This window comes from Anopheles funestus, chromosome X (genome assembly GCF_943734845.2).
Source record: "Anopheles funestus chromosome X, idAnoFuneDA-416_04, whole genome shotgun sequence".
Lineage (NCBI taxonomy): Eukaryota > Metazoa > Arthropoda > Insecta > Diptera > Culicidae > Anopheles > Anopheles funestus.
In genome coordinates, this window is record NC_064597.1 from 14,449,285 (window position 1) to 14,466,614 (window position 17,330).

Consider the following 17,330-nt stretch of genomic DNA (forward strand, 5'->3'; position numbering starts at 1 on the left):
CGATATTACATGCATCATATTTTAGTCAATACGTATAAAGAAAATTTGTTTTTGATTATTTGGCTAAAGTCTGAAACACGACCCCCCCCCACTCACGGGCACTCATTTGAGTGGCTTTTACTCGTGCAGGGTGGTTCGAAATCGGTTGCGTGTTTTTTAATTATGTTTCGAGACACAGACACCTGAGGGCATGGCCGTCGAAGAAGAAAATGTAGCAATTGGGGCTAAAGTCTGAAACACGACCCCCCCACTCACGGGCACTCATTTGAGTGGCTTTTACTCGTGCAGGGTGGTTCGAAATCGGTTGCGTGTTTTTTAATTATGTTTCGAGACACAGACACCTGAGGGCATGGCCGTCGAAGAAGAAAATGTAGCAATTGGTGCCATCTATCGACCACAGGTCAAAGATTGGCGATCCGTTGGAGCTTTCGCGAATAGCTTCGGCCACAGACATGGTAGCGATTAGTGGTGCATGGACGAAATCTAGCCACAAGTGCCATCTAGCCATGGCCAGAAGAAAGTTTGGTGATATCTTGGATACCGGCGGAGCTATGGGGCAAAGTTGGGCCAAAAATGAGGAAAATTTTACGGTTTCACAAACAGCGTATGGAACTTGGTTCCTCGATGAATAAATCACTTTTCACTATGCGAAAACCTCCTTACAATTTAATAGTAATTGTAAAAAAAATCAAATTCAGGCCACATTGCATAGTCTCCGAACCACCCTGTACGAAAAATTGACACGCAGATGAGTGACCGTGAGTGGGGGGGGTCGTGTTTCAGACTTTAGCCCGAAAACCTCCTTACAATTTAATAGTAATTGTAAAAAAAATCAAATTCAGGCCACATTGCATAGTCTCCGAACCACCCTGTACGAAAAATTGACACGCAGATGAGTGACCGTTAGGTGGGGGGGGGTCGTGTTTCAGACTTTAGCCCTTTTTGCTTTCCTAGCGATAACGAGGAAAATAATCTGGTCACTCTGGGTGGCACAGCTCCATCGCTCCGATTTTTTCGCATGGTTTTGTCAAAATTTTGAATGGGATATTAAATTAGATTAAATACACAGATTAAACGATTGGGTCCCGGGTAGCAATATCAACGTACCTTCTCGTTCTGTCTTATGAACAATCAAACCTGCCAAAGCGAGAAAGCATGTTGGTTTGGCTGGTCGGGGTAGAACTAGGCAGTGAACGCCGGGAAACGCTTATCAATCATTCTGCAGGCTAAGGAGCGTAATGATGGTCGCGAATGTCTCGCTGAAACATTTTGGTCAGAGAAGCTTTTTAGCCAGACGTAGCAGTCCTTGCTACGAGGGGAAAGTCCGGTTGGGCGTTCGGTGAGATGTGTACGGAACCGGATAAGATGCTAGACGAGTAAAATACCATGTATACACGTATATATTTATTCTTTTTTTTTAAACGCAATTTTCCTAAACCTAACACGCGCATTTTACTTTCCATCTTATCATTGCGACAAAATACTTGCGGACACGGTTGTCACGTGCGCGGCTGGTGATGTCCGTGGTTCGGTGTGTCTGTGGCTATGCTTTACAGCGCTTACAGGGAAATGACTCAAAACCCCTACAGCTGGCATTTTCTCCCACGCCTTCTTATAGTGTGTGGAACCGTCTCCACCTAATCACGCTATTGATTTGTGTCTGATGCCGTTGCAAATAATTTAGCAGTGTTAAAGCAGACGCATTTTACATTCTATCGTTCGGTGAGTTGAACATTTTTCTTATAATTTGTTTTTTTTTTGTTCTTTGCATCTTACGTAGGCGAAACGTGCGAAACGGCAGTATGTTCACTAGACGAGCGCATCCTTTACACAAACTTTGCGTGTTACACATTGTGAAGTTTGTGCGAGAATAGGGAGAAACGATCGATTATCAAAAGTGATACAAATATAAGCGTTATACACACATACACATTTGCACACACACACAGCAGCAGCAGGTGATTTTTATGATTTAGGCGATCTGGGAACGTCCACTCACGTCCTTCCGTTGTGCATAGCTGCAAACCTCTTCTACCTATGTAAGGTAAAGCATAAGTACACTTATTTATCGCAAGTCAATTACTTTAGCCGCAACCGTGTCGCTAAGTATGATGTGTTGCGCTTCCTAAAAGTATCCAGCAAAAGAAAAAGTTCATTAGCGACGAGGTTCGAGTATAAAAGGATCATCATCGTTGTATGCGTACGGTAAATAAAGGTTGACCAGCAGGATGCGGATGGAACCCGGTTTGTCGACATTGCGATATGGAATCCATCCCGTACGGTGTGAGATTAAAAAAGCCAGTTCTATTGAGTAGACGAGTAGATGTCAGTTATTACTGAATATTGCAACTTTGAACTGATCAAACAGACTTACTCTCGATACTTTGGTGAGCAGACGATCGCAATCGCTTCTTCCAGCATTAGCTGATAAGAGCAGTGTGTGTGTAAATCTACCGACGAAAGAAACGCCGTCTGTGAGGGGTGTGTCTGGTGGGAGAATAATAAATGCAAAAAAAAAAAAACAAAACAAAGAAAGAAGTGATTTAAAACGAATCATTATCTAAGTGACCCACATTATGGTCTATTGCTTACATGTATCCACCCAAGCGTAATGAGATTGTGCCGGTCCTGTACGACCGCAATCTCCTCCTCGTTCATCGTATTGCAGCTATCCGAGGTACCGCTCTGCTTTGGAAATATCACATGGGTAATGGTGAACCTGGTCTGCACCAAGCTGCCCGCCAGTATCGCACACGTTTCCAGATTTGCACCAGTGTTGGCGGCGGCCAGCTCGAGAAACTTTTGCATCGTATCGGTCGGTACTACGATCGATCGGAACCCGGTCATCGGTGCCGGTGCGGCCGGTAAGATCGGTTTCAGCGAACGATCGAACTTTTGCTTATCGTCCCCGGCAAGCAACAGGCCCGTCCCGGGAAGTCCCGTTGCCTGGCTGCGATCCGTCAAAAAGTCGCTCGGATAAAGTACCTGATCGATCAGCTTCGCATCACTGTCGGAGATAACTGCCACGTGGCTCGGTGCACTAGGTGCGTACGGACCCGCCGTACCGGTGGAGGTGGTGGGCTGTTGAACGGATGCCTTCGATGCTGCTGCTACCGCTGCTGCCGCCGCCGCTTCCGACTGCTTCCGTGCTTCATTCTCTCTTTCCTCTTGTTCTGCCTGCAGCTTCAACTGCTGCAGGTACAGCTTATACTCGGTCGTGTACTTCTCCAGCAGCTTCTTGCGTATCTCTTCCGCCCGCGGCAGTATCTTCTTGATCTTTTCCTTCGTCTGCTGCTTGTCCGCTGGCGGAACCGATTTATACCCCGGATGGTCCAGTATCAGCTCGACAAAGATGGTCACGAACCGCAGATAGAAGGTGAACGCTTTCTCCAGGTTCCCTTCCCGCAGCGAACGGTCCGCCGTTTCGACGATCTGATTCCCGGACCGATAGTACCGATTGATCGGCATGGTCGGATCGATCGAAACACGCTGACTGTCGGCAATCAGCTTCTGTAGCCGCTGGTGCGGCTCGATCGGTCCCATCTCCACCGGATGCGATTGCTTCTGGGACATTCTGTATCCGTGCGTGCGAGCAATTGCGCAACGGGTACGGATGCAAGCGGCGCTGAGAGTGGTCCAATTGAATGCGTCACATCGAGTGCACCGTACGGTGGAAAATTGCACACACCGAATCGGGCACGGTTAGCGTTTTATTTACTTTCTTGCCTTGCTCACCTTTGGTCGATTACTCACTGGTCATAGATCCCATACAGAAGATGGGGAGGGATTCCTCATGCAGCTATTGTCAAATGCGAAACGAACTCAAAACAACAACAAAGCAATTGACAACTAGAATGTGCATATGATGCAGCAGCGCTTCCACGGCACAAGCGTGGATGCATTCCTTTTTTGTACTTATTTATCGTTTTAATTGTATATTTATATAAATCGCACAACATCCTCATTTTCTCCTGGTCCCGATGGGAGTTTTTCCTCTGTGTTAAAAAAATGTAAAAAGGTATTTGCTCTCATTTTGTGTCGCATCTTTAAATAGATCTAATAATAAGATTCCAACTGTAAATAAAGGTTAAGTAATATTTTTATAAAACCATTTAGCAAGCTAATAAACCTCTAACAATAATAATGATGTTAAAAAAAGCATTTTGCAACGGAAAACTTTTCAGATTATAATTGTACATTATTCTTGGCGATGACATGATGCACTCACTTTACACACTAGAGGACGCTAGCGTTAATGACAGCTGATGCGCTATCTCGCTCACGCTCACATGTCCACGGGCCACAGCTAACGTCAAACGGGATGGCAAGCGTACACTCAATAAACAAGCCCCGCTTGCCAGCGTATTGTGAGATACCGTGTGGGCCACGGCAGTAACACGCACCTCCGTTAGGCGTATGGCAGAAATTGGTCGTCTTATCTCCTTATCAGTGCCCGTCTGTCCTCGATTTGTGCACCGTTCCATCATTTCGTCGTAAGTATAGCGCAAGGTGCCCAAGAAACGGACGATTCCATCCGGTTCGATCGAATTTTTACCTCCTCTTGGGTGCAGATGGTTTCGGTTAGTTCGGTCGGTGCTGTACCAGACCAGACTCCAGTCCACCGTGCGTAGCGTATCGGTGTGTAGAGTGTTTGGGTGTGTAGGGGCGAGGAGTTGGCGGGGGGAGGGTGGTCGAGGAAAAAGAAAACAACCACAGCACATATCGTGCGGGTGAGCGACCGATTTTAGAGAAGTTTTTATTTGTTTGTTTGCTGTGTGTTGTATGTGGTGGTGGAACAATTAGAACATTTTTGCAGCCAGGTGAAGCAAACAAAAAAAAAATGTTTGAAGGTGCATACAATCATAATGAGGTGGTGTTAGAACGCGCGTGTGTGTGTATGCTTCTATTTTTCATTCAAATGTGGTGCTATGTCGAACACAGCTATATGATGCACTATTTGCTTTTCTTCACCAAACGCACACACACACACACGCACAAACACAGAGAAAGACGCATGGAAGATTCATATCAATAATCGCCTTTGCTGACGCAGCGTCCAGATCTTACGAAAAAGGGAATATAATAGTGGAAAAGAGTGTGGAAAAGAGAATGAATGAACTATTGTCTATTACTTTCCCCAAAAACCTATGCTATTTCATGTCTTTAAGACGTTCTAACAAAACCGGAGGAAAAACCATTGACGTTATGGGGTGTGTGTGTGTGATTAAAAGGGAACAGTTTTGTCTATGTGTGTTGTTTAGCAGCTTAAACTAACTGTTTTGTGTTTCTTGTTTCTTTCTCTTACATTTCCGATTCCCTTTCTTTCTTTCTCGCTCTCTCTCTCGGTTTTGTTTCCCTCACTTCCTATTGTCATCTTACTTGCGCGCACGCACACTCGGCTGCCAACAAAGTGTTTAACAACGCGCGTGTGTATGGTTGTGTGTGACGTTTAGCTCTGCTGTGTGCGCTGCAGTGTATCTCTATTAGCAGAGTGCAGGTGGAGCACTTTTCACGAACGCGCTAGAGAGAGAGAGAGAGAGAGAGAGGGAGAGAGTGAGTAAAAGACAGCGGCCAAATCAAGCTATCCCGTTTGCAGTCGCGCGTAGAAAACGGTGAAAGTGGGAAAGAGAGTGCACGCTTGAAAGGAGCGCCCTTCGCTCACTCGCTCGTACGTTCGTCCATCAACCAATATACGCACCGCGGGTTTGCCCTGGACGCGAGAGGACGCACAGAGCGCAAACATAGCAGAGCAGCAGTTGTTCCCAGCGTACGTACGGAGCGCGTTGCGTGTGGAGAGAAAACCCGTGCGGTGAAGGAAAAAAGCAGTGCAGTGTACCCGCGGTCACCATTATCACCAATCAAACGTTTATCAATAATTTCAACTAAAGCCTGATTGCGCGTTGTGATGCGCCTTTTATAGCAAGATTTTCACTACTCAAACTGCGGCGAACGAGCTACGATTTTCCACGGTTTGTCGGTGTGCACGCGCGCGCGGGTTTGTCGGTGTGTGTGTGTGTGTATGTTGCGCAGTGTGGAAAGCTGTCCTGCGAGAACGGACCCGCTAGAGATTGGCCGATGGTGGAAAATGTGGAGCGGCTAGACGGGAACCTAACCAGACAACACAGATCAATCGCCCAGCGGTAAAGTTCATCAATGGAGTCCATCACTCCCCCATCAGCAGACACGATGGCCTGACAACATCACCATCCATACCAACGTACGGCACCTGCCGCTTGACGGGAAATTTTTTTTGCGAAGGTAAGTGCGAATATTAAACTGCCTTGTGTTACACTCTTTGTAGCGGTTTTTTTTTTGATAATGAAAATGGGAGCCACCATGCGTTATCATCATGTGCTGCCTGCCAAGACACATTAGGATGGTAGCGACTTGCAAAAAAAAAACAACAACAACAAGAAAGAATAACAATACACCGCTTCATCACAATTTGAGTCTCTTCATACACCGCTGATAACGTGTGGTTACGTGCTCGGTACCAAACAGACGGGGATATTCGTTTCGCGAAATATTGCAAACCGAATGCGCATCGAACCCCCGGCACCAAACCGGATACTCCAATGGCAGCAGACGACGGAACGGTCTTTATCGTCTAGCGTCTCAGCGGACGCGTTAGACACACCGCGTGGTTCAGGTTACAACTTGGTCTCGCTTCAGGACACGCCGGCAATGACTGTAGATACAAAAGAATGTACAATCTGACTGGTGCTTGGGTTCGCGCGATTGCAGCGTTTTGCGTGGGCAAAAGGTGTTGTTCGCCATTGTACAGTCCACGAAATAAGGGGCATACCTGTACTTGATATCATTCAATGGACGCGATATACATCTATCAACTATCTATCTCGTTTAGGTATGAAATAGACGAGAATGATTCGTTCGAACTGTTTATTCTTAACAAGCGTCGTGTCAGTTTTGGCTGATTAAATATTAATCAGCTCAGGATTCTTGTTGCAGAACGATAATGTGTCTATCTATCGACACGGTAGAATAGATATTTGTTCTTTGTAATGCTATAATCTTGAAGCTTAATAATCATAGTTACAGAAGCATTCTCTAGAAAGATCATTTGATTCATCTTTAACCAAGGGAATTCAAAAATCAACGCTGAACAACTAGATCTACAATAATCTTACCTTTGTTCAGTGCATTTGATGTGTCTTCGAGGATCAGTCCTTTCAGTCGTTTTAGGCCATCCAGTTCAGACCGGAATAACTCGAAGACGACGATAAGGTCTTCAAAATTACGCAAGATAAACGATTTGCAGAGGCCATCACTCAACCTCTCACAATTATCACTTATTTGGATGTACAAATGCTTTTTATTGTTTAGTATATTATTTGACCGACCCTAGCGGCACTTAAAACATATAAAGGCAACCAACAGAATGTCCTTGAAGATAGAAAAATAACCAAAATAATAGGCCGTACTAGATTTAATGCATCATATATTGTATATTGCATAATATCGGTCGTTAGTAGTTCCATAAAACTAAAGCTTGATAGAAAGCAGTCAATAATTACGACTGGTCAAAGGTGCTCGAACGCCTACGTTCATTGGTACAGTCGTTTCGTTTGCAATAACAGTTTTATTCTCTTGTTTGCACGTTAACCGTTGTTTTACCCTAATGACAGCACTCTGTTTGAGATTTGAATTCACACATATTTATATCAGTACGACCGAGTCGAGATTTTAACCCAAGCCGGACGCATTGCGTCAACCGAAGGTATGCTATTACACTGGATATTTATGACCGGATCATAAACGGCTCGAAATAATGAGCTTTATTTATTGCCTGTGAATTACACACAATTTTCATCTTATAATTTACCAACACTAGGAATAAGTGTTGTGTTAACAATTTACAGCGTTGTATGTTTGGGCATTTCGTCTGAATTGAAACTAATTTTAAGATATACAAATTAAAGTAATTGCTAGGTTAATACTTTTCGAACTTTAGAACTCAAATTAGACCGACGCCGTTTTTTGACAAGAGAGAATCGGTAAAAATCCCAATCAGATTGCTGTAACAGGGGTTGATTATCCCGGTTGCGTGGTAAATTGAAATCTTGTAATCCAGAAATAGCTGTCAGATTGTATAGACAAGAAGAATCTCTCCTATTGAAGTATTGCTTTGCATCCACTAAGAAATATACAGTAGAACGTCGATTATCCGGAGTGCTCGGTGTCGGATTGATGCATGTTAATCGATTTCCACGGATAATAGTTCGTTAAATGCCAATGTTACTTATATTGAGATAAAGCGTGTATAGGAACTACTATATATACCATACTACAGTGTAACGCTGATTATCCGTGCTCATCGGTACTCAGCTCCTGCCGGATAAGCGAATATCACGGATAAAAGGGCACAACTCTTTTTATTGCCGGATAAAAGGTATCCGAATAATCAGCGCTCCACTGTAATTCCATCATTTGAGATAAGCTAGTCTTTACTAACACTTCCGATCGGATTGGCAATGAATAAGAAAATTTAAACTCAAAATTACAGTGCGTCCAGTATCCCCGTGCCAGTGATCGCTCTTGGCGATCGATTACAAAAGTTTCAGTTCAAATTTATTGGACATTATATGGACGTATTTTGACATTTATGTTCTGGAAATTGAATTATTTATCGCTTTGTTGAAATACGTTTCTTAAGATATTGCAAAACAAAAAAAAACCTTTAAAATTGACTTGCTCCTAAACCCTGCATCATAAACGGTGGCTTTTGTGTATATAAGCAACCATATTTTGTTTTCCCTTTGGTAAATGCATCTGCGTGAAAATGAGAACGCAATTTCCAAACATACAATAAAACCCAAACGTCCGATGTTTGACGGTTAATAATTCTACATCGATTACGGCTGATCCATCGATTGGACGGGTAGGAATCAGATGGATTTAGAGCGAACCCCCTTTCGGCTGTCTGGGTTGCAGCTGAAGCGCATTACAACCTGCGCCAGCAAACAGCAGCTGCACCATTCGGAACATAAAAAAAAAGACATGCACACAGACAAATTGAACAAACATCTTCGCTCGAAAGATTATTTTAATCGATTTTTTCGTTTTTTGGTTTTAGGTGTCGGTGTGTATGTGGTGTGGTGTTTTATTTTCATGTTCCCATTTTTACTATCGACCATGGCATGGGTGCGCTAAAGTTATGTTTGTTTCCGATCATTTCAACTATGAAGACGATCGCGGCTCATCCTCATCCGAGTCGTACGTGTGTTACGTTGTGCGCTCGATGTTAACGACATTCACGTGTGCCATTCGCGGGTAAAATACCACGTGCAGCAAGCAAGCAAAAACGGAAACATGAAACATTCACAGTTTTAAAAGATTCTAAAACACTTTACACTTCACGTTCGTACCAGCAAGAGTTGGCTGCGCGGGCCAACGTTAATGCATTTCTTTCGTTAATGCACTTGTGCATCTTTTGGAAACGCATTTCTTTATGCTTTCGCGTACATTTTTCCGGATTATCCTCCTGCTGTATCGAATGCATTGAAGTGATGAGAAAGGACAAAACAAAGGGATAAAAATAATAAAGCATGAATGGAAAATAGCACCGACGGCAGTGGCTGGGAAAACGAATTGGCACGATGTCAGCGGGTATTTTAGATGATTGAATTTTATCTTTACGTTAACGCCCGTGCAGTGAAGCTAATGCTTCCCTTCGTTTTAGTAAGATGTACTGCTGCAGTTTGAAATTTGCATCTCTCGAACACATCAATTGTGCAGGCAGAGGTTTATTTCCTTTCAACCGTCAAGCTAAATTACGCTTATAATATTTCTGTTTGCATCGGCTGCTGCACCGCGGTTCGAGGTTACAATAGAGAATGTATCCGGGCAAAACTTTTTTATCCCGCCCGCCCTTTCACTAACCCTCTTGTGAAGTAACTCCACCAGGGCACCAGGGAAGGAAAATGCAATAATAAAATATAGCAATCGTCATGATTCGTAACTGACGGTGAATTTTATGGTCGCTAAATGAACGAATGAGCATTATTGGAATTTTATTTCTCATACTCGGCTTGGTGTGGGATGGAAGTGTTTTAAAGGTGAAATAGCGGTGATTTCAGTTAATTGAAAAATGTATATTATTTGTGAAATGTTTAGTTGATGCAAGGTTTAATAACTCAACTTTAAATATTAACATCACAAATTAAACGTTATAAAATATTATTAATACTAACACTATCAGATGAGCAATTTTGATTGATGATTCTTCATTATTATTATTATTATTCATTCTTAATCAAAATATTTTTAAGATTAAACAGCTCTAAAGTAGTTGATGTATGACTTTTTCAGTGTAAAAAATAACACTTCTCGCAAAAGCATGAAAAAAACCCTTTTAATGAATACGAACTAAAACGTTTTTAATGTTTTTCCCCCAACAAAACCAACATAAAAAACCGTATGCGTAAAAAAGCGTGTAAAAACGTTTAAAGTGTTGTGCTACTTATTCCATTATCGCAATTTCGCATTATCGCAGTTTTGTAACACAGAAATTACAATTAGCTAACGTATTAGCTATAATTTGTTTGCCCACAATTTTTATCTCATTTTTTCATCGCTTCTTTTTCGTTAGGAATGCACCTTATTGTTGCATATTTCTCATTCTTCTCCCTTCCCAATTTGTTTTTTTTCTATTATTGCAAAGATGCATTAGAATTCTAATCAAAAACATTGTTCTGTTTGTTTTAGGAACGACGCCACGCAAAATAATCAACGGTGCCGCTGCAAAAAATAAAGCCTCCCTCCAAAACGAGCCAACCGGTGTTTGCTGGGGATATTTCGTAAAGCAAAACAAAAAACCGAAAAGAGGCGCACAACAACACGGGCGCGCCATTTCAGACGATACACGCCGACGCACGCGATAACCAACCGCAAAAGGGTCTCTAGCGGCAAGAGTGCAACACAAAGGTTAATGCGCATGCACAAGCGCGCATAAGGCGAGACAGAGAGAGAGAGAGAGAGAGAGGGAGAGAGAGCGAGAGTGGACCTCTTGTCGCAAAAGCAGTTAAAATTCAGATGTCGAAGCGCGTTTGGGCTTACATCGCGAAACACACTCCGTAGGCAAGCATCAGTCCGGTCCGGTGGTGCCCGAACTGCACAACAGAACCGTACGGTTGTGTAGTACCTGCGATCAGTAGACGAAGGTTTAGTTAACGTGTGCATAATTGGAACACTAGATTAGTTTTTCTTTTCTCCTGTGTGGGTATCGTTTAGTGCTGTTGGTGAAGATTTGCAAGCGCAGGAAACAAACCCGAAACAAACGGCAGTGCACATGCAGCAGCAATACACGGTCCGGCAGCAGCAGGAGGTTTGTTTGCATCGTACGGAGAAGTCGTCCCTCGGTTCGACCGGCACATCGTCGTGGTTGCTACGATGCGAAAGCTAAGCCTCAGTACGGGCGCAGGTATGTCAAGACAATCGAAAAGTGTACCGCAGGCAAAGAAGGTGATGCCACCAGCCGTCCCCGATATGTACGGGAAGATCGGGCTAAGCAATGGTAGCGGCGGCGGCGGCGGTCCACCAACGGCAGTGATCTATGACACGGGTGACGGGGCGGGTCGGAACGGTGGCACGGCGGTGGTGGCCGGTACGGTTATACTGGAACATCATCATCACCAGCACCACCACCAACAGCAACAACCGGCAATGGAAACGGTTGGATCGGTAGGAAACGTGACCGGTTCTGCTGCTGCTGGTACGTCCGCCGGTACCGGAGCGGCTGTTGTGGGTACAGGTGTAGGAGGTACCGGCAGTGTCACGACAGCAGCAGCCCCGTCCAGTTTGTTGCTACGCTGCGGCCCGGACGGTATCGTCGATTACGGTTTGGACGATCAAGGCATCGATCTAACGCAATCACCCGGCCGGGACAGTCCGGTATCGCTGTCCGGATCGGCCGGTTCCGGTTCGCGCCATTCGACCGCTAGTTTAGATTCTGGGCGTGCCTCTTCCTATCTTACCGGTGCTTCCAACTCGTCGAATCGCAGTGTGAGTGGTGTCGGAAGCTACGGCGTACTGTCGTCACCTCGCTGCTCCGTTAGCTCCTGTTCGATCGGTTCGGGAAGCGGTGGTGGTCCTAACGGTGCCGGTGGGTGTAGCCACCGGTTAAGCAACCATTCGTCCAGCGGCAGCCGTACCGATCACGATGTCATCTCCGAGTGGCTGATGGAGATCCACTTTCACGAGTACACGTACCTGTTCCTCGAGGCTGGGTACGATCTGCCAACGATCGCGCGTATGACGCCGGAAGATTTGACCGCCATCGGCATACGGAAGCCGAACCATCGCGAACGGTTGAAGCGCCACATTGACGCACTGAAGCTGCCGGACGCACTGCCCGGTTACGTGCCCGGTTCGATCGACGAGTGGTTGCGGTTGCTGCGGCTAGAGGAGTACGTGCAGCCGCTCCTTGCCCAGGGCTACCAGACCGTACACGACGTGACGCAGCTTACGTGGGAAGATCTGGAAGACATTGGGATTGTAAAGCTGGGCCACCAGAAAAAGATACTGCTCGCGATCAAGCGCGTAAAGGATATCATTAGCGGGAAGATGATGGGCGGTTCGGTGGCCGGTTTAGCCGCGTACGGTCTGTCACCGACGATTACCCGTTCACCGGCGGGTGGTGGACACGTGCGGGCACACTACGACGACATGAGCATCGGGCTGCGATCGGACTCATCCAAGCAGCAGCACCAACACCATCTAGCAGTGGCAGGCTCGTACAGTACCTTTCTGCGGCAACAATCGGCACCGCCACCACCACCACAACCATCCGCTGCCCTTGCCGGGGCTAGTGGTGAACATTTTGGGCATGGCCCCACAATGGCAGCGCACCATCAGATGATAACGTACCCGCACGTACACTTCGATGGTACGCAGGCAATCTATCGGCGCAGCTCGTACGATGACAGTGACATTACACCCACGAACGAAAAGGCTTCTTCCGCCCTGCTGGCACTGTCGGAAGATCATCACCATCATCAATACGTTGGGGCACCGGCCGGTCAGCAGCAGGGCTGGATGCAGCAGCAACAGTTTGTACAGCAGCATCAGCAGATGGTTCAGCAGCATCAGCAGCAGCAGCAGTACTTCCAGGGTGGCGGTACACTTCCACGGCAGCATCAACGCAACAACTATGGCGTCCGGCTGGCATTGCTCAGCGGTCCACCCAACGCATCCGGTGGACGGAGTGGAACCGTACGCCCCATTGCCAAGATTGTGGCCAACAATCTGAAGCTACCGTCACCAGCACTGGACGGTGCGTCCGGTGGCGGTATGGAAGGGGATGTTGTCGAACCGGCCACCTATCCGGTCCCGATGCCGATGCCACCGCTGCTCGGACAGATCGAAAACGTCGAAATGGCCACGGCGGCCCTGGACGCGATGCACTTTGCCAACTACACCAGCTCGCCTTATGCCGTCCAGCATCATCACCTGCATCATCACACGCTGACGCTCGTGACGAAGGACACCGGTACGTCCAGTACCGTTGCCAACAGTCCCTCCGTTACTTCGGTGGGTGCACAGCAGCAGCAGCAGCAGCAGCAACCGATCTATCACAATCACCAGTCCATGTTGTTACAATCACACTCGCAACAGCAGCTGCTGCACCATCACGCGTCCGCCTCCTCCTCGACCCAATCGACCCCATCGCCACCGACCCTCGGTCCGGGTGGTGTGGTAGGGATGGTTGGTCCCGCTGGTACGCAGCATCTTCCATCCCACACGTACGGTGCGTATGCCGGCCAAACGCTTCAAACGACGGTCGAGGTGCACAAGGTGTGCGGACAGCACGATAACAAATCCAACTCCAGCCTCGAATCGATCGATCAGATACCGTTCGCGAACGAGAATGCTGGCACGATAAAGCAGCGCTCCTCGCTGAACCGGATGGAGCATCACTACCAGCCGACGGTACCATCCCAACAGCATCCCCTGCTACTGCCCACACTTTCCTCGTCCTCTTCCTCGTCCTCGTCTTCGCTAACCGGTTCGATAACGACCACACTGGCGACGGGCTGCATACAGCAGCAGCTGTCATCACCCTCGTCCACCCAACCGGTACCGGTAGCAGCAAGTGCAGCAAGCAACATCACCACCCATCCAACAGCATCGACACCATCCGCACCGTCTGCTGTACCGGCAACTGTACCAACAACAGCGACGGCTGTTGTAGCAGGCCAATCGTCCGTAACGACGGGTACGACAAAGGACGACTCATCAGCAGCAGCAGCGGCAGTAGCAACATCCTCGCAGGACATTTACGGTACCAATGTGCTGAACGATATCGGTAACATGCTAGCAAACCTGACGGACGAACTCGATGCCATGCTGGAAGAGGAAAAGTGCGCTGGCATCAGTGATAACGAGTAGAGCAAGCGAACCGTTTTCGATGGAAGCAACGTCCATTCTAGATGATCGGTTTTTATTTCTATTTTTTATTCTTGATATCGATGTATGTGTGTGATGTGTGTGATAAAGCGTCCGGTACGTGTGATAGACAGGCTTATAAGTGACCCATATTATTGGGCCGAACAGTGGTACTGATGAAAGGACCCTTTTTCTTTTTTTCTTCTTTTTTTGAATACCACAACATTAATCCCTGAATTTCTTTGAAAACAAAAAAATTGGGAGAAGACAAATCAAAAATTTGCGCATAATATTTTATTTCTTTCTTCCTTTCGAATAGCATTTTGTAGGGGAAAAAAAGCATTGTTCTCAATAACGATACTGTATGCGATAGAAAAGGCATACCAATTTACGCGAGAGTAGAGGCAGTTAGATCAAGTTTAGCATAGTTTCGCTTCCTTTCTTTTACTTTGTTGTACCGCCCGCGTTTTTTTTTGCGTGTACACATTTGAACTCTAATTTAAGCATTTAGTTTCATCTTAATATTTGCCACATACTGAGGTTTGAGGATTTTTTTTGCGATGTGTTATGGTTACAATCAGGGTGTAGGATGCATCGCGGATGCATCGAGTAGGGATTGGATTTATAAAAAAATATTTTTGTTTTCCCCATTTGCAAACACTTCTAAAAGATGTAGGTGTTTTACAGGCACAACACTAGCATCCGGTAAAGGCGGAATGTCCGGGAACTAAAACAGAGCGATGGCAGAGTTTCTAGTATTGCCAGATCTGGGCGGAAAACCAACAGCATTCCCATCAGTGCAGCTATGATAAACGTTTCTTCTTCCATTTGCAGGCATCGTGCGATAATGACAGAGAATTTCATCCATAGCGTATTTTTTCCGTTTTTATTAGTGATGAGCCGGCGCACTAGAAGCAAAAAGAAGGAACATTGATTGTTCCTCGATAGTGGCAAAATGTACTCGACAGGCAAGGGATAGCGAAATGGCAGCAAAATTCGATTTCACTATACAGCTGTACGGATGAACGTTACGTAAAAGGCGAGTTAGGAATAGGAGGATAAGAAGCGAAAAAGAGAGAAAGAGAGACTTATCAAGCTCTTCTGGCAGTGTAACGTTTACCTGCGTGAGACAGATGACGGGTCGTCGAAACATTCGTTTATTTACTGAATTTTAATTTTAAGGAAGCGTAATCACGCTCAGTCAAAAGTAGATGGACTTTATCTAGATATATACCTGTCCTTTCCTTCATCTGCCCTAGAGTTATTACTTATTGTTCATTGATCGTTCGTTTCCATCACTGTCATGTGTTTCATTATCGGCTCGATTAGTTGCGTACTATGCTAAACAGTGTTAAGGAACGGTCTTTCTCTAGCGACAAGCGAAAAGGAAGGAAAAAAAACAATCCTATAAAAGCAAGCAGAGAACGATGATAAAGTTAAATTTGCTTGATTAGCACGCAAGCAGCTTTTTAGAGAAACAAAGAAGAAAAAACAAGTGTCAGCTCGAATTGTTCGTTCCATCCGTGTGCGCCCTCTTATACATCTTACATTTACCCTTAGAAAACATTACGGATAGGAAGAGTTATGAATCATATAATCCCGCGTTTGCCTAATCTTCTTCCCCTTTCTCCCTAAATACCATCTTCATCCCTTTTTCATTTCTAGCAACTGTCCACTGAATAGGCAGTACATCCAAAAATTTAAGAAACTCGTTAAGATTAATTCTTGTTCCCCTCCTCCCCCCTTTTTCTTTCCATATTTTCATCTACTATTTTTGGCGCTCAGGAGAACGCATAAGCAGTAGTGTAGCTATTAGTAATTGTAGTCTTTAAAAGGAAACAGAAGAAGAAAAGATAAACAAGAAATTTCATTTCGAACGAAGAAAAGCATAACTAAAACCTAGACAGAAGCAGGCGGCTGGCTAAGATTAGTGTCAAAAGCTCACTAATCTCGGTACATTTCAAAAAGGAAGATGTTTATCGGATGGGGAAGAAATGTTTTTGTGTCCCCCCACATACATACACTCACACACATCCATACATAGCGCACTCACCAATGCATGTGAGGATGTAGAAATACGCATGCATGGAGAATGCAAAAGTGAACCCATTTCCTTTTGCATCCTTTTCAATGCTGTGTGTGTGTCATTGTATGAGCGTATGTGTATGTACTGTTTTGTGCTCTCCAAATTCCAGATCTCGTCGATTTAAAAAAAGGAGAAATGGAGTGTGACTATAATATTTAAAAATTAAATTAAAAAACTGCAAGCAACAATAACCCCAGGGTATGTGGTAATAGAACAAAGAAGCCTTTCATGTTCCAACAAGCAAAAAAAAAAAAACAAAACATTAAATAAAAGAAGGGAAAGAAGCGCAGCAAAACAGATACAAAACTAAATCATCTCTAGAATGTAAAACAAATACCGATAAAACGTAAACAACAATAACAATTCTTCCGGCAGCAAAAATGAAGCAAAAACAAAAAAAAAACCGAACAAGTCAGCTGTGCGTGTCGTCGCACAGCTTCTGTCAAACTTATGTCAAAAGCGGGATGCAAATGGAAATGGGAGAGGTAATGGGGGAAAGGAGAATATTATTAGTAGAAGTTTTAGAGGATATTACACGTATTAAGTGAACGATGAAAAATTAGGAAAATATACAAAAAACTGCCCTCAGATTGCGATGACTTTGCGCTTTTTGGAAGGGGAGGGGATGGGAGGGGAAGCGATAAGAACAAGGAGCGAATAGAATAGCATTAATACAAGTACTGGCCCTCCCAAAAATAGCCGCAGGACAAAAAACTTAACAAAGCAGAAGCACACGAATATATTCCGTCGTTTTTTTGTACCATTCCGATCGCATACATAACTCCATAGAGCAAAATGCCGCACTCCAAGGGAAATCTTCCCACTAGGGTGATAAAAAGAT

At 45.1% G+C, this 17,330-nt stretch overlaps 2 protein-coding genes across 4 annotated transcripts; one reads left to right on the forward strand and one right to left on the reverse strand.

The window, feature by feature from the left end:
• Window positions 1-1,382: 1,382 nt before the first annotated feature.
• Window positions 1,383-3,857, reverse strand: LOC125760790 (STAM-binding protein-like A). 2 transcript variants are annotated; one of them, XR_007418052.1, is made up of 5 exons: window positions 2,593-3,857; window positions 2,375-2,487; window positions 2,205-2,304; window positions 1,930-2,125; window positions 1,383-1,835 (listed from the first exon to the last, which is right to left on the reverse strand). XR_007418052.1 is itself a non-coding variant. In XM_049421301.1 (4 exons), exons 1-4 carry the CDS (start codon window positions 3,571-3,573, stop codon window positions 2,066-2,068), a joined length of 1,254 nt encoding a protein of 417 aa, XP_049277258.1. In that variant the 5' UTR covers window positions 3,574-3,857; the 3' UTR covers window positions 1,383-2,065. The 2 variants fall into 2 exon arrangements, 1 of the variants encoding a protein (XP_049277258.1); XM_049421301.1 differs by having other exon boundaries at window positions 1,383-2,125.
• A 478-nt stretch (window positions 3,858-4,335) lies between these two features.
• On the forward strand, window positions 4,336-17,079 carry LOC125760642 (uncharacterized). 2 transcript variants are annotated; one of them, XM_049420984.1, is made up of 3 exons: window positions 4,336-4,493; window positions 5,412-6,258; window positions 10,726-17,079. In XM_049420984.1, exon 3 carries the CDS (start codon window positions 11,410-11,412, stop codon window positions 14,404-14,406), a length of 2,997 nt encoding a protein of 998 aa, XP_049276941.1. In that variant the 5' UTR covers window positions 4,336-4,493; window positions 5,412-6,258; window positions 10,726-11,409; the 3' UTR covers window positions 14,407-17,079. The 2 variants fall into 2 exon arrangements, with proteins under 2 accessions (XP_049276941.1, XP_049276950.1); XM_049420993.1 differs by lacking the exon at window positions 4,336-4,493 and adding an exon at window positions 4,660-4,730.
• Window positions 17,080-17,330: the final 251 nt, after the last annotated feature.